Source organism: Lissotriton vulgaris, chromosome 2_1 (assembly GCF_964263255.1).
Source record: "Lissotriton vulgaris chromosome 2_1, aLisVul1.2, whole genome shotgun sequence".
Classification (NCBI taxonomy): domain Eukaryota; kingdom Metazoa; phylum Chordata; class Amphibia; order Caudata; family Salamandridae; genus Lissotriton; species Lissotriton vulgaris.
This window is the reverse complement of record NC_141687.1, coordinates 586880911-586905187: the sequence shown is the minus strand read 5'-3', so window position 1 is coordinate 586905187 and position 24277 is coordinate 586880911. Positions and strand designations below refer to the sequence as shown.

General features: G+C 48.6%; 1 protein-coding gene across 1 annotated transcript in view; it reads right to left on the bottom strand.

Annotated features, from left to right (window-relative positions):
• Positions 1-24277, bottom strand: part of DDB1 (damage specific DNA binding protein 1) — a 1134380-nt gene that overhangs the window by 36319 nt on the left and 1073784 nt on the right. The window contains exon 26 of the mRNA XM_086955618.1: positions 13057-13180. Coding sequence (XP_086811744.1) covers positions 13057-13180 — 124 coding nt within the window. The remainder of the gene's footprint in view (positions 1-13056; positions 13181-24277) is intronic.

Below are 24277 nucleotides of genomic sequence, written 5' to 3'. Positions count from 1 at the left end.
AGGAGAGAAGAAGGTCCAAGATGGCGGGCGCGTCGCCGGCCAGCAGTTCATTGCAGCAGGCCTCCCAGCGAAATGTATGTAGCGGAGAAAACGCTCCCCTGCAGCCCAGGTCGTGGCCACGCTGAAGCACTCGTCCGTCCCAGCCTCTCTGCCCCCCAGCCGACCCTTCCCCAGCCCCCCCGGCCCAAGCTCGCGCGACGCGGGCTATCGCGGCCCGGCACCACCTCCGCAGCCCCGGGCTCGCGTAGCGCCCCGCCCCACTCACCGAGACCAGCAGGGCCGAGTCCAGGCCGTCCGGTGCTCCGATGCCGCTCCAGACAGATTCCGCCGCCGCCTCCGCTACACCGCCTCCGCAGCTACAAGCGCCGCTTCCAAAGCGCCGATGTCTCAGGCAGCAGCGGGGACAAGGATCCGGATCACAGCGGGACCTCCGCTCCGCTTCAGCCGAGGCCGCAGTCTTCAATTTCCCGGCCCGGGATCGGGCCGCTCCAGGCGCCCACAGCACAGCCTCAAATACGGCACAGAGCGCTCCAGGGGGGCCCCAATGTTAACGGAGCAAGCACAGCCGGAGTTCAGGGTAAAGGCGCCGGGGAAAGCAGGATTAATGTGAGGATTTTTAATGGTCTCGGCGGAGCCTCACACGAGTGCGGCCATCTTGCCCGGCGCCCTCTAGCGCCCCCTTGCAACTGAATAGTTAATTAGTCCCGCCCATGGGGCTTCCAAAGTTAAACAATCAAATTTGACTTAATTGGTTGTAAACTAAGGGTTATGGTTTGATAAAAATTTAAACATTTGGATATGGTTTCTGGGCAATTCTTGGTACCAAATAGTGTTTGAAGAGGTCTAGCCAATGACTGAATCCTGAAGGGGATCTGTTGTGAGGAAAAAAATGGATCTTGGTCTGGAGGCTTATATTTTTCTGTAGCATTGATGGATCAGACTTTACAGACGCTAGAGTCAGACATAACAGTATTACAGACTCCAGAAGACTGTGATGCAGGATTTAAAATAAATATCAAATGCTGATCTTGTAGGGACGGGCGTCGGAATGTTTAGTTTTACTGCCCCTCCAACCAGTATCTCATTAAAAGTTAGGTCACCCACATAGGTAGTGGAGAAGGTGGGAGAATAATCCCTGGTGAATGAGAAGTCTGACAATGATTACCAGAAAGGAAAGCTTTTGTTTGAATCATGCTGAGTGCAAAACTTCCTCCTGGAATGCCTTGAGCTCCTTGAGTGAGAACGTGATCATCTTATAGAATGACTACTAGAAAGGAACCCTTTCCTTTTGTAGATGCTTCTTTGTTCTGACATTTTATAAGGAGCATAGTGTGGCAATGCTTAGGGCATTACCAGAGACTTTGGCAGATAAAGGTGCTGGAGGCTTCCGAGTTGCTGGTGAAAAGACAAGAATAATCTCCAAGGTGACTAAGTGGAAGATAGGTTAACTACTGTAGTCACTGCTTTTGAACTACTTTGAATCGAAGGTGTTAGACATCCTCCTCTTCCTTAAATGGTGAAAAGCTCAGGAGACTATTTTCTCGGAGTTGCCTATCATGAAGGTGAGATGTCAAAAGTCCCTATCTAAAGGTGGAGTTTACGGGGAATTGCCTCTGGAATGTTATTTCAAATAGGTTCTCAACGTCGACTGCCTTATGTCATTTGACATTGCTGCATGTGTAGAGATCTGATGGCACTGACGTCATTTCTTGGAGGCCTTCCAGCTGTCAACAATGAGCATATCACTACTGTACCAGTCCTCAAACTCAGGTCTCCACGCAGCAGCATCTTGGAGCAGTCTCCTACAGGCCACGAAGCCTAATCTTTTGCCGGTCATTCAACTTGATGATCTTTGGCAGGCACACTATGCACATTTCATGGGGTCTGACTGGGCCTTCTTTTTGCGACAGGCAGGGCATTTCACAAAAAGTGAAGGTCTTCTGGCAGAATTTAAAAAAACTATTCTTGCAGAAAATGACTAGATTACACTCCTCAGCCTAAAGGACGTCGAAAGAAGACCTTTTTTAAGGTGTCAGGAGCTGGAAAACAGAACATACCTGTTACCTGTGTGACATGATGGGGCAAAAGGGGAACACCCTTAAAAGGGACAGTGTTTTTTTTATTCTTCTGTTAATTGCAGCCTATCTGCGAACATTGACCTTTGTTTCCTTTCTTCTTTTAAAAAACAAAAAAAGGTTTGTGAAAGATTTCTAGTTATGGTTTTGTTTATGTAGTGACTGTTCTTTTTCAAATGGAATGTGGCCACGTTTAGCCTGTTACTACACTGCAGACAGTTTTCTCTATTTAAGGATACTTTTCTACTAACATACTGGCATATGTATACATTAATTGATTGGTATCCTGCGTGGAGGCAGTGCAATTCGGTACTTACAACCACAAATGAGGAGAAACTGGTGGAGAAACAGAGTTTTGAAAACCACATGGAAAACTCTGTCCTCCTGAAAGTGATTTATATACACAATAGAGGAAAGGGTAAGTAGGGCAATGAACTTGAAGAGTGCTGAGTTTTTTCAGGATGTGTTGAGGTTCTGATACAGATGCTTCAGAATGTTCTTCCCTGGCCCTTTTCATATGTTGGGGGTGTCGCGATGACAAAGAACACGTTTTGATGTTGCAGTGCATTGGGGGATTTGGGGGTGGGGGGGGTGGGGGGGGGTGGGGGGGGAGGGGGTGGAACCATAAAAAGTGGCTTCTCTTAGGTGAGTGAGTTACCATTTGAATTAAATGCTATTTTCTTTCAGTGGACAATGAATAATTTTACCTCGCTCTTGCAATTTATTTTATTTGTGATTTTGTAACGTGCCGGAATCACACCCGGAGGTGTATCTCCGCGCAGTGCTGTCTGAGAGTGCTAGGAGAAAGAGGCTCTAGTCCTGAAACAGAGTTGTCTTAAGACTCTTCCTGAAGATTGAGTGGCTGGTACACTGCCTGAGGGAGAAAGGAAGGCTATTCCATAGACGTGGGCCCATAACAGAGAGGGCACGTCCTCCCTGTCTGGTCTTGCTAAATCGGGGAATCTGCAGTAACAACTGGTTACTAGAGCGCAGGGGGCGTGGGGGGGCAATGATGGACAAATTTATCTGCAAGATAGGACGGCCCTAGATTATGCAGACTTTTGTGCACTACACAGCAGGTCTTAAATTCCACCCGTTTCCGGATGGGCAGCCAGTGGAGTAGTTTAAGAAGGGGCCGGGATGGAGTTCTGGGGGGAGCATTAGTCACCAGGCGTGCTGCGGTGTTCTGTACAACTTGGAGCTTGTTTAGTACGCCTTCATTGGCCGCTAGGAGAAGACCGTTACAGTAGTCCAGGCGACTCAATACGAGTGCCTGGACCAAGGTCTTCCTCGAGCTGTCGGGGAGGAGAGGAAACACCTTCCGAAGGAGGCTGATGACATGGAAGCAAGACCCCACCGTAACATTGACATGGTGTGCAAGAGTGAGGTCGTGGTCGAGGCGGACCCCCAGATTTTTCACCACCTGTTTAGGGGGGGGAGGTGCCTCTCCCAAACTAGTGGGCCACCAGTCAGGGGTCCACAAGATTTTAGCTTCCCCGAACAACATGACTTCTGACTTTCCCACATTACACTGGAGAAAGTTGTTGGCCATCCAACTGGCGACCGCCGTCATGCCACTCGAGAAGGCCTGCCTTACCTCGGGGGTGAAGGTCTTAAAGGTGAACAACAGCTGAGTGTCGTCAGCGTATGAAATGGGTACAAACCTGTACGACCTCATAATGTTAGCCAAAGAGGCAACATAAACATTAAACAGCGTAGGGCTCAGACAGGAGCCCTGCGGGACTCCTCTAGTGATTTTAGAGGGATTGGAACTGAAAGTGCCCATGTTCACCTGCTGGGTACGTTCAGTAAGAAAGCTAGTGAACCACGCCAGGGCTGATTTTTCTAGGCCGATCTCCCCTAGTCTCTTTAGAAGAATGGTATGTGATATGGTATCGAATGCTGCGGACAAGTCCAACAGCACCAACAACACAGACAGACCCCTGTCCAAGGACATACGTATAGTATCCGTGACCGAGAGGAGAGCAGTCTCGGTACTATACTTTGGCCTGAACCCAGATTGGGAATGGTCCAGGCAACCGTTCGCTCAATGAAACTGGAGAGGTGAATGTTGACATGTTTCTCCATTAGTTTGCCGACAAACGGCAGGAGGGAGATGGGCCTCAAATTAGACATGTCGGACCAAGGAACAGAGGTGTTTTTTCTTATAGGCTTGACCAGGGCATTTTTCCACTCCAATGGAACTAAGCCTTCAGATAGCGAGCGGTTAATCAGGGTCTGAATGGTGGGACTAAGAACGTTCCCTATGATATGCATCACTCGCGCAGGAACGAGGTCCGCCGGGCAGCCTGATTTAATGGTGCTCATCAGTGACTTGATATCGTCCAGACTGATCTCAGGAATGCAGGACAGTTTGGTAGGGCCAGAGTCGACAGTCTCGAGCTGAGGGCATGGAGAGGGATCACTAGTATCGACCAAATTATTAGATAGAGCAATTTTTTGGTAGATAGAGTCAATTTTGTTAAAAAAAAAACCAGCAGTGTCATCGCACAGTTGTTGGGACACCGTCTCTGGACTTTCGCAAGCAACAGGCTTGGTAAAGGTTCGAAGAACCTGATAAAGTATTTTAGGGTCATTGCCTGCCTCAGATAGTTGAGAGATGATATGGTTTTTACGGGCAGCTCTGATGTTTCTGTGATAGGATCTCATTGCGGAGTGGTAGCGAAATTTATCTGCTATAGTATGGGAGCTTCTCCAGATCTTCTCCAACTTCCTACACACTTTCTTTTCTGCACGTAGTAGATCAGAGTACCATAATTCCTGCTTGCGGTTAGACCGCTGATTACAGACTCTTAGAGGGGCAATGAGATTAACTGCAGTATTCACAGCAGCATTGTATTTGGAAAGGGCCCTGTCCGGGGTATCCAAAGTGGAAATGTCCGGGGGAACAAAGATGTCTTTAAAGGCCTTCGCGGACACCTTATGCCACTGCCTGCGCCATAAAGGAAGAGGGGCAGGTTGAGGGCGGTCCTCTGTGGGAGTGGGGAGGGAGAAACCTATTACAAAATGGTCTGTCCACTCCACCTGTATAGGAGGAAGACAGGTCAGCATGTGTGAATTCGACAAGATTAGGTCGAGAGTGTGACCGGCACGATGTGTGGGGCCCTGATTACACTGTTTGAAGCCCAAAGTTGCTAGATCTGCCAGCAAGGTTTGGGCTTCTACGTTGTCTACCAATTCACTATGGATGTTAAAGTCTCCAAGGAGAATGAAGTTAGTCCCCATGCTGATATGGGGAGCCAGCGTCTCCCCATATCAGCAGTTTCAAGTTGCAAAACGGTTTAAAGTTCCACAATGCAGCATCATATCTTATATCCTAGGCAAGAAAAGACAAATAAATTGGACCTGTAGTTGAAAGCAAGGAAACTTCCTGATGCCTGAAGATACTAGACTAGGAAGATACCAGGCTAGGAAATCTCCATAAAAGTAAAAACCTTCCCCTGAGTACCCATATTACTTGAACACACAAACTCCTGATTAAAGCAGCTGTGAGATTTGGGAAACAACTTTACGTCATTGATGACATTTGTCCACTTTATTTCTCTTTCATCACTCCCAACAAGGACATCATGGATCCGAGTCTGGCTGAGAACAGTTTGGAGTGAGTAATTAGCTGGAAGGGATATATATTTCAAAAATACAATTTAAAACAAGCCTTGGCAGAGCCAATACGTCTCGCCTTTGGGACCTTATAAGTGTTTAGCCATGCAATGGTTGATGTTGTTGCACCAAGAATATTGTGCTGCATAACTACTTATAAGGTCCCAAAAGCGGGGGTATGCCAATGCTTGTTTATTTTGAGAGGGAGAGTACCATCACTTCTGAAGAGAAATGCTATACTTTTAATTGGACATTACCAGCACTTTTCAGAAACAAGCAGGTACTCTGGTATAGAGTACCTGCACTTCTATTTTTCCATTTCATGCACTGAGTAGTGTGGCTCACTGGTTAGAGACGGCAGACCCGAGAGCAGAGGACGGCCCGGGACCAGGGTTCGATTCCCGGCGCGGCAGGTTTCTGGACCAGGGTCAGCGGACTCGATAATTCTCTCGCCTCGGTGCCCACTTTGATCAGCGATCACACTCGGCAACTCTGGGCATTAGCTTGCCTCATCTTCACTAACGGCCCCACCAGACCGCCGGGGATGCCTGGTCTCACCCTGGAGATACCCATTAAGGGACCATCTCTCAGGGAAGCCAGGAAGGGTTTCGCAGCGGTCGAAGCGCCTTGGGACCCTCTGGGTAAGTAGTGCGCTATATAAATGCCTATACATTTACATTATGTAGCTTGATTCAATCACAGCAGCAGCAAAAGTCCTGTTAGGCGACACACTATGCTAAGCACGGGTTTTTAGCTTACGCATTTTAAGCCACAACCTTACCTGCATCGGACACGCCTCCGAGAGACCCCACAGTTTTTTTCATCCCACTTAAAGCCCTGCTTGTTACAGCAATGCTTACTTTTTGGGGTGCAGTAACTGTACGCTGAAGATGAGGTCTACTGCCTTCCATGTGTATATCATTAAGTCCAGTGACCTTGTGCAATTAGATTAATAAAACCCATTCAGGGGTGTTGGCGGCGGCTGCTAGAGAGCAGAATTGTACTGCAGGGCAATAAACCTGGCCACGCAGTGGTACCAAATCTGCAGTCTCTTGTTGTGGATTCTGACTAGCCGCCCTCCCAACCCCCCCTAACTCAGCCCGACTACTGAGAATATTCGGTTTCACTTAAATGTAAACAAAGTATGGCATTTACTCTGCTTTATAATAAAGCCTTTGAAACATCGGTACCAACTAATGCCATTAGTGAGCGAGTACATATGTTCCCATGGTGGCACGTCTTTTGTCAGCATGTCGCTTTAGCACGGCTTGTATGCCAAGAATGGGGTCACGCCCAACCTCACGTCTGACGTTTAAAGTAAACATAATGCCAGTAGCCGTCTCTGATGACTCTTCTTCGCACGTATTTAGTGGCTAAGTACAAATAAGTTACTTAATGTGCTGTAAGCACGGGTGTCAGGTGCACGGAAATCGATGCCCACAGCAGTTGGCGAGCTCGGTCAGTGACAATGAAAGGGGTGGGGAGCAGACTACGTTAAACAAAGTAAACAAGCAGCAGCTGTTTTCCGGAGTGGTGCGTGCGCAGTCTGCTCATTTTCAATCACTGCACTCGTGCTTGTGGCGAGCCCTTGCTCGCTCCCGTAAGGTGGATGCCGCCACAAGCACAAGTGTGTGCTTGAAAATGAGCAGAGCGACGGCTAAAGGCCCTCCTATGCAGCGCATGGCCGCAGAGTAGGCGAGACCTAAAAAGTATAAGCTACTCTCTTTGGTGTTGGTTATTCTTTTAATCACTTATTTATTCTTCCAGTCTTGCAAGTTCTCTGTAACATAGGTGGGAAGAATGAACATTTGTTTGCACAACAATTAATTTATTTGAACAGATATGCCCGTGCACATTTGCTGCCACATCAAGGCTTCATTTCCTATGCTCTTAACCCCAATCACTTTCTGTTCCACTGCATCGGAATGGAAGCATTAGGGGTAAATTCTCTGGAGGAGTATAACGAAGGACTACAAGTATAACTGAATGCAGTGAGAAAAACAGGTTTCCAAGAAAAGGAGACTGAGAAAAGATGGAGTAACTGCCTTGCTTTCTATTCATGGAATCTTGGAATTGTGCTTCAACCAGAAAAAGCATCACCAGAGAGCCCTCCCAGACAGGAAACATTATTTGATACAAAGATGCACAGGGACATGAGCAGGCTTGGAGTCAATCTCTTTAACCACTTGGGTGCTTGAGATATTCCCCTCCTGTGCTGCATTCTCTGAATTCCCATTGTTCATGACGAGCTCAGCTCGTCATGAGCACAGCTCAACCGTGCCTCATGACGAGCTGAGCTCGTCATGAGCAGCGAAGGGGTTAAGCAGATGAAAAGGGAAATGAGGACAAAATTCTTGAGCAGACGCGACCACCATTGCTGAACAAGTTACTTACCTTTGGTAATGCCTTATCTGGTAGAGAATCTATCTAGCTACAGATTTCTTACCTTGGAATATCCCCCTGGCGTTTGACTTGAGCCTGAAACTTTTGGTGAGCAGCACCCCTGCATGCCGGTAGGTGGTAGTGTTCAGTACTTTGTGGCGTCGTTATCCACACCAGAAGTGACATGCGTGGTGCCTTTAAAGGTGCCACCCCAGCGCACCGACGTCTGTTTCATTTCGTGACTTTGAAAGCCGGAACGGCAGAGCTCCGAGGAACACTGACCACTTGTGTGTTAATCTAGGGCCCTTAATAGGGGAACGACAACTCTAAAATCGCAGATCGGCGAAAATACATTGGTCAGTAAGAAATCTGCAGCTAGAGGCTATCAGATAAGGCGTTACTGAAGGTAAGTAACTTGTTCATCTGACAGAGACTTGTAGCCTTGGTGCCTCTCTAATCATGGGTCCCACGCTGCAACTCTGGGGAATAGCTTGCCTAATCTCCACAATGGCCCCCTCGCTGCCGGGGATGCCTGGCTTCACCTTGGGGATGCCCAATAGGGACCATCTCACAGGGAAAGCCAGGACGGGTTCCCCAGCTGTACACAGCGCCAAGAAACCCCAGGGTGAACGTGCGCTCTACAAATTCATACTAAACATAACAGATTCTTTACTTTATAATAGATACCCAAGCAATACTTCCCCTCATCGGAGGCGAGGCCTGCAATACGGATTAAACTAAGACGTCCTGTAGGATCGTCATGCCAGACCGGACTGTCCAGACAGTTGTGCTGCATAAATGTGTGCAGGAAGCCCACATTGCTGCTTGACAGATAACCAGGACAGGAACTCGACGAGGTAACACAGTGATCACAGCCTTGGCTCTGGTAGAATGAGCTCGCCAGCCTTGGGGAGGTTGCTTTTTGGCCAGTGCTTAACAGATCTTGGTGCAGAGCACCATCCTTTTCGAGATGGTCAGTTTCTACACCGTCTTTCTTTTCTGTGACGTACACAACAAAGAGTTGATCGTTCACTCAGAATTCTTGTGTGGCCAATACAGAATGACAATGCTCTTTTTGGGTCTAGCTGATGGAATCTCTTCTTAAGAGGGGTGAGGTGGAGCATAAAAGGTAGAGAGAGTAATGGACTGGCCTAAGTGAAAGGCAGTTTCCACTTCGGTAAAGAGGGTGATCTAGTCCGAAGGACCAGCTCATCTGGATAGATGTTGAGTTAGGGAGGATGTGCCAATAGTGCCTGCAACTCACAGACTGGGCAGATGATGTTGCCACTAGGAAGGCCGTTTTTTATGATGAGAAGCTTGAGTGGATAGTTATGTAGTGGTTCAGAGGGAATGCATATAAACAATGTTAGAACTAGGTTGAGGATCTCTCTATGGCTTAATAAAAGGTATAGTGGGAACATAGGTTTGAGACCTTTCAGAAACCTATGTACAATAGGAGGATTTGAAAAGGTATGCTGGATCTGGCAACTGCAGAAATGCCACGATGGCAGAAAGAACCTTTTAACGTGCCTAAAGCAGAGCCCAAATGAACCTGGTAAAGGGCTGCAGATAGAGGGTCAACGTGCATCTGTACACCATGCCAAGAACTTGCTCCAATGGCAGGCACATACCATCTTGGTGGAGGGACACCAGGCTGCCAGGATAACATTGCAGCCTTGGGGGCAGAAAGTCAAAAGCGCTCAATCTCCACGCATGAAGGCAAAGGGTTGTCAGGTTTGGGTGCAGAACCCTGCCCTGCGACATAAGAGCCTACCAAAGAGGCAGTCTAATTTGTAGAACCAGTGCTCACGCTCAACAGCTCAGGTTATCATACTCTCTATGTCCAATCTGGGAGCCACAAGAATGACTTGGGCAGTCGTTACTGATTCTTTTTGAGAATTCTGGGCAGTAGTGGTATTGACAGAAAGGCTTAAAAGAGGCTGGAGCTCCACTCGAGACGAAACAAGTCTCTGAATGAGAGCAGCATTGGAAACACCAGCGTGCAAATCTGCTGCCATTGCACGTTCTAGAGGGAGGCAAACAGATCTAACAAAGGCTCATCTCACACTTGGAAAAGACCTTACGCCACCTCCAGATTTAGATGCCATTAAAGATCTGCTAAGCATTGACAGCTGAGTTTGTCTGATCTGGAGTCTAGAGAACCCACCAGGTGTTAAACCACCAGGAATATGCCCTAACATTCCAGCAATGTTCAGAGGTGCAGTTCCTCTTGACAAAGAGTCCATGACCTCACCCCACCTTGTCTGTTGCAATACCACATGGAGGTGGTGTGGTCCCTGAACACTTGACCGGTCTTTGCTTGATCAAAGGGAGAAAGGCCTTCAATGCCAACCGGATTGCTCGAAGCTCCAACAGATTAATGTGAAGTGCGACTGCCACAGGAGACTAGAGTGCCCGGATTTCCACCTCTCCCAGATGGCTGTTCCAGGCCAGGAGTGACTCATCTGTCACTACAGTCAGCACTGGTTGGAGAAGGAAGAGGGGTATGCCACTAAGCCATTTCTGACCAGTACCATGTCAGAGAGATTCCCCTGATACTGCACCCATTGGAACTTCAGGTCCCACTGCAGATCCCACATATGCCAATGGGTATTTGTTACTAGTAGAATGCAGAAATTAAGCAGCCTCACAGTCGTTCTCATCGAAGACCAAGATAGAGGCTGAAACATCAGTATCATAGCCTGAAAACTGCAGTGTTCAGAAGAGCTCAGATCAAAGGAAGCACCTGAGAGGGAGTCAGGTGGGACTTCGGCTCGCTGATAATGAACCCAAGGAAATGCAGAAGGTTCGCTGTGGACTGGAGGTGGGAGACAACTGCCTGTGGTGAACTTGCTTTTAACAGCCAGAGAGTTTTTACTGACAGCAGTGCCAGGCTGGCAGAAGAGAACATCCTCTTCCCAAAGGTATCCGGTCTTTTGGATTTCTTTTCTGGGGGCGTGTTAGGGAATGCACCAGGGTTGAGTTTGAAGTGGTGGCCTGGACCACTAAGCAGGGTGTGGTGCTGGCTAAAGAAACTTGGGTCCCTTGAGGTGATGATGGGAGGTAACTGTTCAGTGCTTGGATCATGCTCAGAGTAGGACATCGGTAAGAACTTCACTCAATGGGAGTAATCGATTGGTGGGGGCTCCTCCCGGCTGAAGCAACTCCATCAAGACGTGTGTGGAATGGCACTGAGGGTATCGTAATGGCCAGGGCAACAGCCAACGTTTACGCTACCATTGTAAATAATGTTCCCTCATCTGTAGCCACGGCGGGGCCTGTGCCTGGGGAGGTGTCCTGACGACTGGCATCTGCCAGATCCTCATACCAGTTGTGCTTGGGACCTTCTAATGTCCAGTATCGATAAAGGTATGCAGACCTCCCCCACTCATCAACCAATCCACGCGTGTCATTTGAATAAGGCACTGGCTATTCGGTCCCCGTTGCTACCAGTGTTGGACGACGCACCCCTGGCTCCGTATCGGAGTTATGAATGATGGGGTTGCGCCACCACTGGGCGTTGTTGGCATTGGCACCTGAGTGAATACGGGGGAAAGTCTAGGTTGATCGGCCTGCACTGCTCCAGATTCATCAATTGATCCTTGGAGCCCGACTGGCGCAGAGAATAAACTTGCTGGTGGTAGACCAGTAGGGGCCCCTCCCAGATCTGTGAGGCCCAAGGGCGCTCCAATGGGGTTGGCCGACCCAAAAATCAGGTGCAAGGCCTAGTAAAATTCCTTAAGTTGGGCCGAGGTCGCTCAGTCTCCTGGAAATTCAGGGAGGTGAAGAGATGCCCCAGGAGCTAGGCTTCAAGTGCTGACTTGTACGAAGGCTTGCGCGGTGAAGTCAAAAGCCTCTTCAACTTTGAGAACTGGGTACGACTACATAAAAGGTCTTGATACCTTTCTCGCGACAGACAGCTGGAGCATTGCAGAGTCGATCTGCATCGGGTGGCGAGGAGCTTGTGGGAGCACTCCTTCAGCGCCTTAGGGAGCATGGCACAGCAGTCCTAGCATGTCTTGGCGTTGTGATCTTGCTCAAAATACCAGAGACAAAACCAAATGTTGGTGCATCATGCCATCTGCCGATGACAGATGCCACACGGCCTAAAACCTGCCTTTCTGGTGGACAGCCTGCACACCAGAATTAAAAAAATTAAATCTTTGACAAAAAGGATGGAAAAGGTCAGTCAAAAAGTGACTGGGGTAGTTCTAATCCGAATCTGCACTGACTGGTGTGAAAAGAAATGACGTCAGCGCGCTGGGATGGCGCCTATACAGGCAATGCGCATGTAACTTTCGGTGCGGACAACACCACGCAGAGCTGAACGACATCACCTACCGGTGCGCAGGGGTACCCCTCACTAAAGGTTTGACTGACACAAGGGTAACATTCTAAGGTAAGGAATCTGCGACTAGAAGTCTATCAGATATGGTTGTTTACTAGAAAAAACACCCATAGTGTATGAAAACGCTTATCAAGATAAAAGGCTTAACGTAGCGACCGTTGAGGGTTTTGGAGACAATGTTGTTATAAGGCCTGATCAGCAACACTACTGAGAGAAACATTTGACTACTATGGCGTAAGCAGAGTATGTGTCTCTGTACTGCTGTGTGTTCGTTTGAGCTCATGCAAGCAAGGACACCATTGTATCATGTTCATACTTGGCACAAAGGTGGTTACCTGCTTGATTTTAGGAACTCAGGGTCATATTTTATTTCCTTCACCATGAACCTGTTCTAGTGAATGTAGATAATGGCCCAAGCCCCGGAAAGGTTTTCTTGTTGGAGAGTTCCCATCTCAGAATAGGGCTTCCGAGCTTTGGTTTGGGAAGAAAGCAATGTCTTTACTGTGAACCTACCGCTCACTTAAGATAATCCTTGATACTCCAATCACAAGAGTATTTCTCGATTCTGACTGTTCAAAACAAGGTTTGTTCAATCAAGGAATTTTTTTTACCTTTGGCATGCTGTCTCACCTGTAAGTTAGCAACAACTTCCTGCATTTTCGGCCTGCTGATATCCAGGAAACTCTCAATCAGATCGCCATCAATAAATCCTGTTGCTGGCTCAGTCTTGCGTTCTGTGTGAAAAGATCTCCAGGTACAGGGGCAAGTCAAGGAGCAATAGTGTTTGCAAGATTAAAACAAACTTCAACAACTGTTATTTTAAAGCCCTTACAAATCTTGACAACACTTCCAAGGCACCCGCTTTTTCCCTTCTAAAACCCTCTCTTTAGAGATGGGACAATTCCTAGGAAAGAAAAGTAACTTGCCTGTAACCGGAGGTTGTCATAATGGGCATCTTCTTCATTAAATTCATAATCACAGCGCTTCCAGAAACCTTGTTTAGCAGGAAAAGAATTTTAAAGTATTGCTTAACCTAGGCCTTATTTTCCTATTTTCTGATCTGCAAGCAAATTCAAATTAAACACAGCTTACAAAACACATTGCAGGAGGTGATGGCTGTGGACTTGATGACTGCACTTAAGGCACCGAAGAACTCAGATGTGTCCTCCAGATAAGTGACAGAAATCACATTGTGTTCTTGGTTTCCCTCATGTAATGTAGTAGGGAGCCCAGATTTGTATCTCACTGTTCCCCATCGCTCCCTCAGTGACGGCACTGACTAGCATTGCTGCCTTGCCAGTCTGTCTTTGAGGGAGGCTTGTCCATGCCACACTCCTCTTTGCAGTGTCATGTAGTTCCTATAAATCTATATAGGATCTGCACGTTTAGACAACGAACCTTGGGATTGGTGTCCAGACTAACTTCAGACACCCCGCCGGGTATGTTCGCATGTATACCAGCTAGCTCACAGTGCCACTGTAAACTCCTCTTACCAAGGAAAGAATAGCTCCTAGCAGCTATTGAGCATCACAACCCTGTCCCATCAGGGATCGTGGAAACAGTATTTTTCAGAAAATCACTCGTGCTCACTTTGTCTCAGAGAGAGACACAGAATGAACGGTGGGGATGTTTTTCAATAAGCATTTATTGAACCAGCGTAATTCTAGTGTAAAATAGGTGTGCTGAAACAACTATAAGACAAACCGATATAAATGATTATAAGCACCAATAGAATAAATGGATGGTAGATTTCTATCATAGTGCTAAAACAATATATGCAAGCATATAAATACATGACAATAATAGTACTCCTATGATGCAACCCTAACTAGATGTACTTAGCATGTATGTAGGTGTAGAGCAAGAAACCAAGCCCATTACCTGGGGTGAGAGAATGAAGGACCCTGTCTTGGTCTCGAGATGGTCACACCAGGGGGGACGTCAGACTACTGCGTGCTGGAGTGTCTGCGGGCAGGAACCTCAGCGTCTTGCATCAGTGTGTCAGCATGGAAGTCTTTCTCCTCTGCCTGCCCCAGCAAAGCTATGGTCAACCTTGCTGTGTCATGTCGGCGAGAATGACGGCAGGGATGACCCTTATACATAGTTATGCAGAAGATGGTAATCCTACTGCGATTCTGAGAATCCTCATGCAAAAATAAATTAGGCTAGTTCTTCCCTTTCTCTTCCTCTCTAATTGGTTGCAATTAGAGCTCAGTGTCCTAAGCAACTTTAAGTACCAGTCGACTCTTATCCTTCCTTCTCATCCTTTGTTAGATTGTTTTTTTAGATTATATGGGCTAAAGAAGCTTCTGGGCTGAAAGTGTGGGGTGGGGTAAGTTAGGGTAGGGAGTTCTAAGTTCCTCAGGATTTCAGTTTATTATTAGTTTTTTCTGGCCGTACAGTACTATGCATTATCATTACACATTCATATCTTGGCAGGGCTTGATCGTCCCAATCCTGTCCACAATCTACTGTAACATCAATGTACTAAATGACCAAATTAAACGGGGGACTGTCATGCAGTTCATTAAACGCCATGTCCCACACATTCTTTTTCTCAAAGAAAACACATTTATTGGGTGCCAACTGTAGATTCCTTGGACATCATGGTTATACAGAGATATATAATTATGTTACAGAAAACCGCTCCCTTCAAAGTAGGAAATTCCAAGATTGACCCATTAGGTAGATTCATCCTTGTCTCGGGTTCCTTCGATGAAAGACAAATACATTCTTACTGAGGTCTACCTATCCCCCCTCCCACCCCCCTCCAAGATCAGGGATACTCAAAGTATGGCCCGCGGGCGGCCAGCATACCCCTTTGCAGCCCGCAAACATTCCTCTGGGAAAGAGCAGAAGAGTTCATCGTCTGCGTCATGGTTGCTGGGATGGCATCGCAGTAGTTACTGAGACGCCGCCCTCACACCCTGATGTCAGTTCTGTACACGACTTTCCACGCCAGACGCGCAGAGCCATGCAAGACACGGACTACTGGTGCACAAAACTAGGGCCCTGAAAGGATGACCTTAACCCTGGAAGTCAGTTTGCAGAACAGGGAGGATGGGTGGGGCGGTAAGGAATCTATAACTAACCTATGTTTCTTTCAGATATATAGTTACCAAAGGTAAGTCACTTGTTCATTACAAAGAAACAGTTATTTATAGATTCCTTACCTTAGAATAGATACCCCAGCAATAGTTCACCAAGTTCACACCAGAAAGTCCTGGAGAACAGAACGGCCAAAGAAGCCATCTCTCCAGACATGGCTGTCTAGGCAGTAGTGTTTGGTGAACGTGTGCAGCAATGCCAATATAGCTGTCTGACAGATGTCATTCAGGAGAACTCCTCGTCCCAAAGCAGTAGAAGGATGGTGGAAGGGCGCACAGCCCCACTGGAGGCTCCTTCTTTGCCAAAGAGTAGCAGGCTTTGATGCACAGAACAACCCACTTGGAGATGGTTTGTTTGTGCATGGCCCGACCATTCTTAGTGCCCATGTAACCAAAAAAAGAGCTGGTCGCCCACCCGGAATTGTTTGGTGCGATCCAAGTAGAAGGAAAGCAGACGTTGTGGCTCCAGACGGTGGAGCCTCTTTTACTCTTTTGAAGGATGCGGAAAGAAGGTGGATAAAGTGATGGTTTGGCCAATGTGGAAAGAAGTAACCACCTTGGGAAGAGAGTAAGGTCTAGTTCTCAGGATGACCTTGTCCGGATGGACAGCCCGAAAGTGAGGCTTGGAAGAAAGACCTTGCAGCTCACTCAACCTACGGGCAGAAGTGATGGCCACCAGAAAGGCAGTTTTCAAAGTGAGAAGCCTAAGAGGACACTTATGTAGCGGTTCAAAGGGAGCGCACATGAGGTAGGTAAGAATGAAATTCAAGTCCAACTGAGGCATTATGGAGGGAACAGGCGGAAAAAGAGGAGTAATGCCCTTTTTTTTTGTAAGACGTTTATTAATATTCAAGAGTGCAGTACATATAGCAAAGCCTACAACCCTGCGGGCCGGCTGCAAAAGAGCGGTAGATGGTGAGGATGCAGGTCTGCAGGGGAGGGTGTGCTGTTGCGCCCCACGTGCCTCTGGCATATAAGATTACAGGTATTATGGTCTCATTACCTTCGTACAGTAAATAAACAGTTCCATAAGTGACGTCTTATTTTACAATTTTTCTAGAACTAAACCATGAATTCAGCAAACTAAACAGAGCAGTTCGTATCGGCATGTCCCAATGCTCCTTTAGCGGCTGCGCCGCGTCGTGTCTGTCCTGCTTGCACAGTGCTAAAAGAAGACCCCTCCCAACGGTGTGGTGTACCCCGATAATGCGTCAGTACATTGGGGGTTCAATGGTGTGCATGCGCAAACGATCGCGGACTGGAAGTGGGACAGCTCCTGTGGGCCGTGGTGTCTCGCCGGCAGAAAAGAGGAGTAATGCCCTTAAGCAATCTATTTACAACAGGGGACTTGAAAAGAGAAGGCTAATAAGGAAGCCTAAGGAATGCTGAAATGGCCGAGAGTGCCCAGAGCAGAGCCCTGCTGGGCCAAAAAAAGGAGGAACAAGAGAACCTCAGAAAGAGGGGCGGAAAGGGGATCTACAGCCTTTGCTGCGCACCATGCCACAAATTTATTCCATCTGCAGGCGTAAACTGTCTTAGTGGAGGGACGCCTGGCTGCCAAGATAACATTGCAGACTTCGGGAGGCAGGTTAAACGACGTCAACTGCCGCCGCTCAATCTCCATGCAAGGAGGTGGAGGGTGGACAGGTACAGGTGGAGGACCGCCCCCTGCTGCTGCAACAGAAGATCCTCCCGAAGAGGCAATCTGATCAGAGGAACGATGGCCATGTTGAGCAGCTCGGGATAACAGACTCTTCGGAAAGGCGTACAGAAGACCGCAACTATACTCGCAAAGAAAAGCGTTGCCAAGCGAGTGCCGCCTTGGAAATTCTAACGCGCAGAACTGCTGCTATTGTGCATTCTCTTCGGTGGCGAATCGATCTAACTAAGGCTCTCCGCACCTCCGAGTGAAGACGCCATTAGTGATCCATCATGCACCTGCGGCTGAGTTCGTCCGCCCTTGCGTTCAGAGAACCTGCGAGGTGTTGAACCACCAGGGATATGCCCTGATGTTCCAGCCATCTCCAGAAGTGGAGGGCCTCATGACATAGGGTCCATGACCTCACCCCGCCATGTTTGTTGCAGTACCACATGGCGGTGGTGTTGTCCTTGAACACCTGCACTATTCCCTGACAGAGGGAAGGATTGCCTTGAGGGCAAGACGAATCACCCAAAACTCCAGAAGGTTGATGTGGTACCCAGACTCCGCTGGAGACCAGAGTCCTCTGATCTCCGCCTCCCCCATTTGTCCGCCCCATCCCTAGAAGTGATGCATCGGTCAGCACTGTGAACTCTGGTTGAGGAAAGGAGAGGGATCTGCCTTCAATCCCAATCCTGGTTCGTAAGCCACCACTGCAATTGGTGTGCAGTGCCCTCCGAGATCTGGACGCAACCGGACAGATTCCCTTGATGTTGGGACCACTGAATTTCAGGTCCCACTGCAGAGCCCGCAAGTGCCATCTGGCATGATCCACCAGCTAGATGCAGGAGGCCATCAGACCCAGTAGTCGAAGGGTCATCCTGACCGAAACCCGGGACAGAGGCTGAAAGACCGCAATCATAGCCGGAATATCCCAAACTCGCTGTTTGGGAGAATAAACCCGAAACTGGGTTGTGTCCAGAACCATTCCGATGATTAGGAGCTTCTGAGAGGGGGTAAGGTGAAACTTCTGAACATTGATAGAGAACCCCAGTGGAAGCAGGTCGGCTGTAATCTGGAGGTGGGAGACTACTGCCTGGGGCAAGCGCGCCTTTAACAGCCAGTTGTCGAGATAGGAAAAGACTGGAATCCCTGATCTGAACAGATGAGCTGCGACCACCACCATCACTTTCGTGAACACCCAAGGGGTGCTGGTTAGGCCAAAAGGGAGCACGATAAACTCAAAATGCTCGTAGCCTACCCTCAACCATAGGTAACGCCTGTGGGCTGGCAGGATGGGGGTGTGGAAATAGGCGTCCCGCAAGTCCAATGCTGCCATCCAGTCTCCAGGGTTGAGGGCAGACTAGACCTGAGCGAGCCTCAATATTTTCCACTTCTCCTTCCGGAGGAAGCAGTTGACATTCCTGAGATCCAAGATAGGGCACCAGAAAGTAGCGGGAAAAGTAACCACAACCCACTTCGGGGGCAGGAACGCACTCAATGGCTCTCTTGGCCAAGAGTGCCGAAACTTCCTGTTGGAGAAGGGCCAGGTGATCCTCCGACATGCTTTGGTACGGAGGTGGCATGGATGGAAGGGTAGTCTCGAAGGGGAGGGAGTAGCCCCTTCGGACTATTTGCAAAACCCACCTGTCTGACGTGATGGTGCGCAAATGGGGGAGGTGATGTCGGATCCTGCCGCCCACTGGCATTTGGTGCCCCTGAAAGGTCGGACTAAGAGGGTTTGGAGGCTGCTGCAGAGGGGGCTGTGGTGGACTGGCCGGTCCTCTGGCCCCTAGAACCACAGCAGTGGTTTCCCCATCCCAGGCCGCGCAGAGGCTGAACCGCTTGCGCCGGACCTGTGGCCCTGGGCGGGATGTGGCGGAGAACCCCTTCCGTAGCCACAAAAGGGGCGAAAGGCAGACTGCGCAGGGCGGGTGGTGGAGTGGCCCAAGGACCTGGCTGTAGCCCAAGAGTCCTTAAAGCGCTCTAGCACGTTGTCTGCCTTGTCACCGAAAAGGCGACGGCCATCAAAGGGCATGTCCATAAGTGTGGATGGGACATTCCCATAAAACGTAGCGTTGAAGGGCTATGGACACATAAATCATCCTGCCAAGTGCATCGGCGGTATCCAGCCGATAGCGGATGGTAAACTTCGCTGCATCTCTCCCTTCGGCAACTGCTAGAGAGCACGGCCCGGGCCTTCTACGGGCTCTAAGGCAACACTTGCGCAACTGTGTCATAAATTGTAAATTGTAAATTGTTGTGTCTTGTAAAGCGCACTGCTACCCGGAGGCCTCGTAGCGCTATAGACCGCTGGGGAACCCGTCCTGGCTTTCCCTGTGAGATAGTCCCTCCTGGGGGTCTCCAAGGTGAAACCAGGCATCCCCGGCGTTTGTGTGGGGCCGTTGTGGAGATGAGGCAAGCTAATGCCCAGAGTTGCCGAGTGTGCTCCCTGGTCGAAGTAGGCACCGATGCGAGAATTATCAGTCCGCTGATCCTGGTCCAAGACCCTGCCGCGTCGGGAATCGAACCCTGGTCCCGGGCCGTTCTCTGCACTCGGGTCTGCCGCCTCTAACCAGTGAGCCACACCTCTCCTACAGAGTGGGAGTACCGGCACAATAGACGTGGTGTTTACGGACCGCAGTCTCAAGCTGGAGAAAGAAAACACCTTCCCAAGATGATCCAGCTTTTTGTATTCCCTGTCCGGGGGAGCGCCCTTGGACATGGATGCTTGGAATACCAAGCTCTCAGGGGTGGGGTGTAGGGAGAGGAAAGTGAGGTCGCGCGGTGGAGTCGGGCAATCATCCTGTACACAGGAGCCCCAGTGTTGGGCCTGGACCAGGTGCCCAAAAGGATGTCCATGAGGGCTTCATTAAATGGCAGCAGGGCCTCAGAAGAGCTCGCTGCTGGTTGAAGCACCTGTCAGGAGATTAGTCCGGACTGCCACCGTAGCTCGAAGTGGAGAGCCTCAGCCGCCCTACGTAACACCACTGCGTATGACGCTCGCTCCCTCCTAAGCCACGGTAGGAGGATACAATATGCCAAGGTCTGGTGAGATATCCAAACCACTGGCTTCCCCCACTCCCTCTCTCCAGTCCTGCTCATACACCAACTGGTCTGTTAAAGGGTCTCTAAACCCCTCCCAGTCCTCCTTACCTTCCTCTGGCTGCCAATCTAGTCTCAAAGAGCAAGGGTAAAACAGGGGCACAAAAGTACCTGTCGGTGCTGGATCCGGCATCGGTTGACGCAGTGTCTACCTCGAGGTGGAGGCGGAGGTCGACGTTGGCTGGGGACACAGCTGGCGCCGGACGTGGTGCCAGTGGAATCGGCGCCGGGGGAGGCGTAACTAGGTCTACCGGCGCCAATCCAGATCCAGGCCTGGATGCAAGGGGACGCTGCGGCGCCGAAGCAGCCAAGGGCCCCCAGCCGACTCCATGTGGCCAGTAGGCGGAGTCGGGCTGCCCAAAGATAGCTTGCATTGCTTCGTAAACTTCGAAAGGGAGGTAAACCCAAAGTTGACCCAGCAGGCTGTGCACACGGAGGGGCACCACCCGCATCCCTCGTCGCGACGGCTGACGGGTGGTGAGAAGTTGAAGAGCTACCATGCTTCTTCGACTTACCTGACCCAGAGTGCGAAGACTTTGACGAAGAATGGTGTTGGCTCCAGGACAGGTCCCTCGACCTCCTCCGCGACCGAGACATCGAGCGAGGCAGCGTCGTGGACCCGCTCCAGCCAGTAGAGGCACACACGCTGCGGATCCTTCACCGGCATGAGTCGGTTACAGGAACCGCAAGCCTTAAAGTCAGGCATCCCTCGTGCACCAGGAGTCGATGGACTCAAACAACAACAAAGTTGACAAAAGACGAGAGAAAGTTCAGTCAAAAATTAAAAATTGATTGGGGATATCACTCTCTCCAGATCTGCCCTTGCTGGCACGGAAAAAGAAAGAACTGACACCAGCGTAAAAGAAGAACCGGCATGAGTCGGTTACAGGAACCGTCAGCCTTGAATCTGGGCATCCCTACGTGCACCAGGGGTAGTTCGGACTCAAAAAGACATTGACAAAAGTCGCTCAAAAAGTTCAGTCAAACATTGACTGGAGGTACCGCTCTTCCCGGATCTGCGCTTGCTGGTGCGGAAAATGAAAGAACTAATGTCAGCATCTAAGTAGCTACTGCGATGTCATCCCAGCGACCACACCGCTGCTGACGAACGCAGAGTCACCAGACGCCACCTTCTGACGAGTAGGGGTACTGCTGACAAAAAACTTTCTGGATCCAGTCTGATGCATAGGGGTTATTCTAAGTTAAGAAATCTATAGCTAACTGTTTCTTTCAGATGTAACTTATTTATCCTGAACAGTTGTCCTCATTGCATGCTCTTTTCTATGCAAGACCTAGAAAAACAACAACAACTAGACCGTTACCCTACTTATTCCCTATGCCGTCGCCCTTCAACTTCAGACTGGGCTTCCACTCTGTGTACTCAGAGAAGCTCCCATCGTGATTCACATATGCTCATTGCCTACTGCTCCATTACCAACACGTGCACTGAACAAAAGCATACTTGGATGAGTCATGGCAGGCAGCCAATGACAGCAGTCCTGCGTTCGAGAGCCCGCGCTGATTTAACCTTGTAAGGGCTGACAGGCAGGAGCTGTGGTACTGTTGTGTAGTTCCTATATAACCTATACAGGATCCGGAGGTTTGGATAAACTGTGGGATTAGCGGCAGACTGATTCCGTGCACCCCCAATGGATATGTTAGCCTGTCTGTATCAGCTAGTTCACAGTGCCACTAGAATCTACTCTTATCGGGGAGAGAATAGTACTTGGCAACCCCAGAACATGACAACCCTGATCCCTCAGAATCGTGGAAACAATATACTACCTTTCGATCAGTTACTCGTGCTCACTTAGTTTGTCTCACACAGAACATACATACTGGGCGTTTGTCAATAAGAATTTATTGAACAGTTGTTATTCTAGTGTAGAATAGATGCGCTGCAACAACCATTAGACTGTAGCAGAGATATATGATTAGAAGTACTATGAAAGTAAAAGGATGGTACAGTTTTATCACTTTGCAGTAATCATGAATATATAAAAGTACATAAATTACATGATAAAAGGTGTGTACTCCTACGATGCCTCCCTAACTAGATGTACCCAACTACCTAGCATCTGTGTAGGTGTTATGCTAAGAATCCCTCTAGGATTTAGTCAACCCCATTACCTGAGAATGAGAGAATATGGGACCCTGTCTCGAGTTGGACAACCCACGGGGGATGTTGGACCACTGCGAGCTGGAGTGTCTGCATGCAGGAACCTCAGCGTCTCTGGTCAGTGTGTCAGCCAGGAAGTCACGGTCTCCTCTGTCCTTCTAAGCAAGATGTGATGTATATATACCCATAGGTCTCCCCAGGGGTTTTACCTTGCTGTGTTACTGTGTCAGCCTAAAGGATGACGTTGGGCCTGAACTTTATACAGAGATATTATACAGAAGATGGTAGTCCTGCTGTGCTACCAAGAAGCCTCATGCATAATGTACGAGATTCGAACTAGGGGAAAAACCTGCGTTCTGAATGCAGCGTCATATCTAGGTAAAAGGTCAGTCCCTAAGAACCATTATGTATGTAATGTAGGGAAGAATATAGGTGAAAGGTTGCATTGCTACCTGGCCTATAAAGGGTACCCATGTGGAATATAACACCCACTTCTCTTCCGACTGGACGATATATGTAACTTATACCATACTACTAGTCTAACTAGATATAGGTACGCTCAAAGTTCATAAAACATTTGTTTTGACGAAATGTTTAAAACTTCTAAAAAAACCCTCTAAAAAAGTATTTAAAAAGAAAAAATGTTTTGCAAGCCATTGCTCTAAAGTGTCTGTAGTTATAGTCCGAGACACTATAAGCATCAGAAATCCATGTATACCCAACAAATGAGAGGAATGTCAATTTAGTTTGAGTTCCAAATTTATTCTGGTTTAAATAAAAAAAAAAAGAAAAGGGTGAATTTCTTCCAGCACACGACAAGCCTAATGAGTCAATTGTTTAAGTGTCCTGGCTGATAGACGCAACATTTTCGTTACTTGCTTCTGCAGTAGACGCACCCTGTAGCACCTCCCAGAGTACGTCAATTGAGCACAGATGAGGTTCCACACTGTCTGCAGCCGGTGCTGGGGCTGCCTGTGCGCCTTCCAAAGCCTGGTATCAGTGGAGGAACCAGTGTACATATCAACAGGTGTAGTTACTACCTGTGGTGGCTCAAGGAATAAGCTGAGGACATTGCAGAACATGAAAAGTTATTGGGTCCAGTAGAGCATGTACGTCCAGTTGCACACGTGATGGGAGTGTCAAACAAAGGTCTAACACGCATTCTTCTCCGCAAAACAGGCATCGGAGGACAGGTAAGATGCAGTCCATCCAGACTGGTCGAAATGACAAGAACCAAGATGCACTTGGTTCTCTTAGGCGAGGCTTGCCTAGATGTTGTACCATGCGGTCACGGTATTTACGCTCCAGGAGTGCTTTTTCCATCTCCTTGGTGACTGGGACGTCCATTGCTTAGCAGATAGAAGACAATCAGGATACCTGCTATTTGAAACAGGATTAGCGAATGTCCTCCAAAGATGCTTCCGAATAAGGAGTGAATGAAGTTTGGTATAACTCCACGTACCGCCTGAAAGGTGCCCAGAAGTCCAGAACCTATGATCTTAAAAACAGATGGACTATGCCTGTCATATCAGACATGTTAAAGATACGATTTACCATTTCTGCGAAATAGAAAGTGCAGTTTGTATGAAGAAGTACCTGTATCTGCCGAAGACCTTGCGATCTGGAGATCGAAAGTCTCTTGAGCGGAGGTTAAGGGCACGGACTTCTGTAAAAACATGGCATTCATTCAGCTTAGAGTATCAAACTATATTAAAGAAACATTCAGTGAAGGTCATAACGGCGCCTCCTTGATTGTATGTGTCAGTGGAAATTTAACAAGGTCGAGCTGTTTTTAGGTCCTACTTGGAAAACAAACCAACTTTTGTCCTCTGTCTGTGAAAACAGAGCAAACGTGACAAGATAAGATTTAAAGGCATTTTT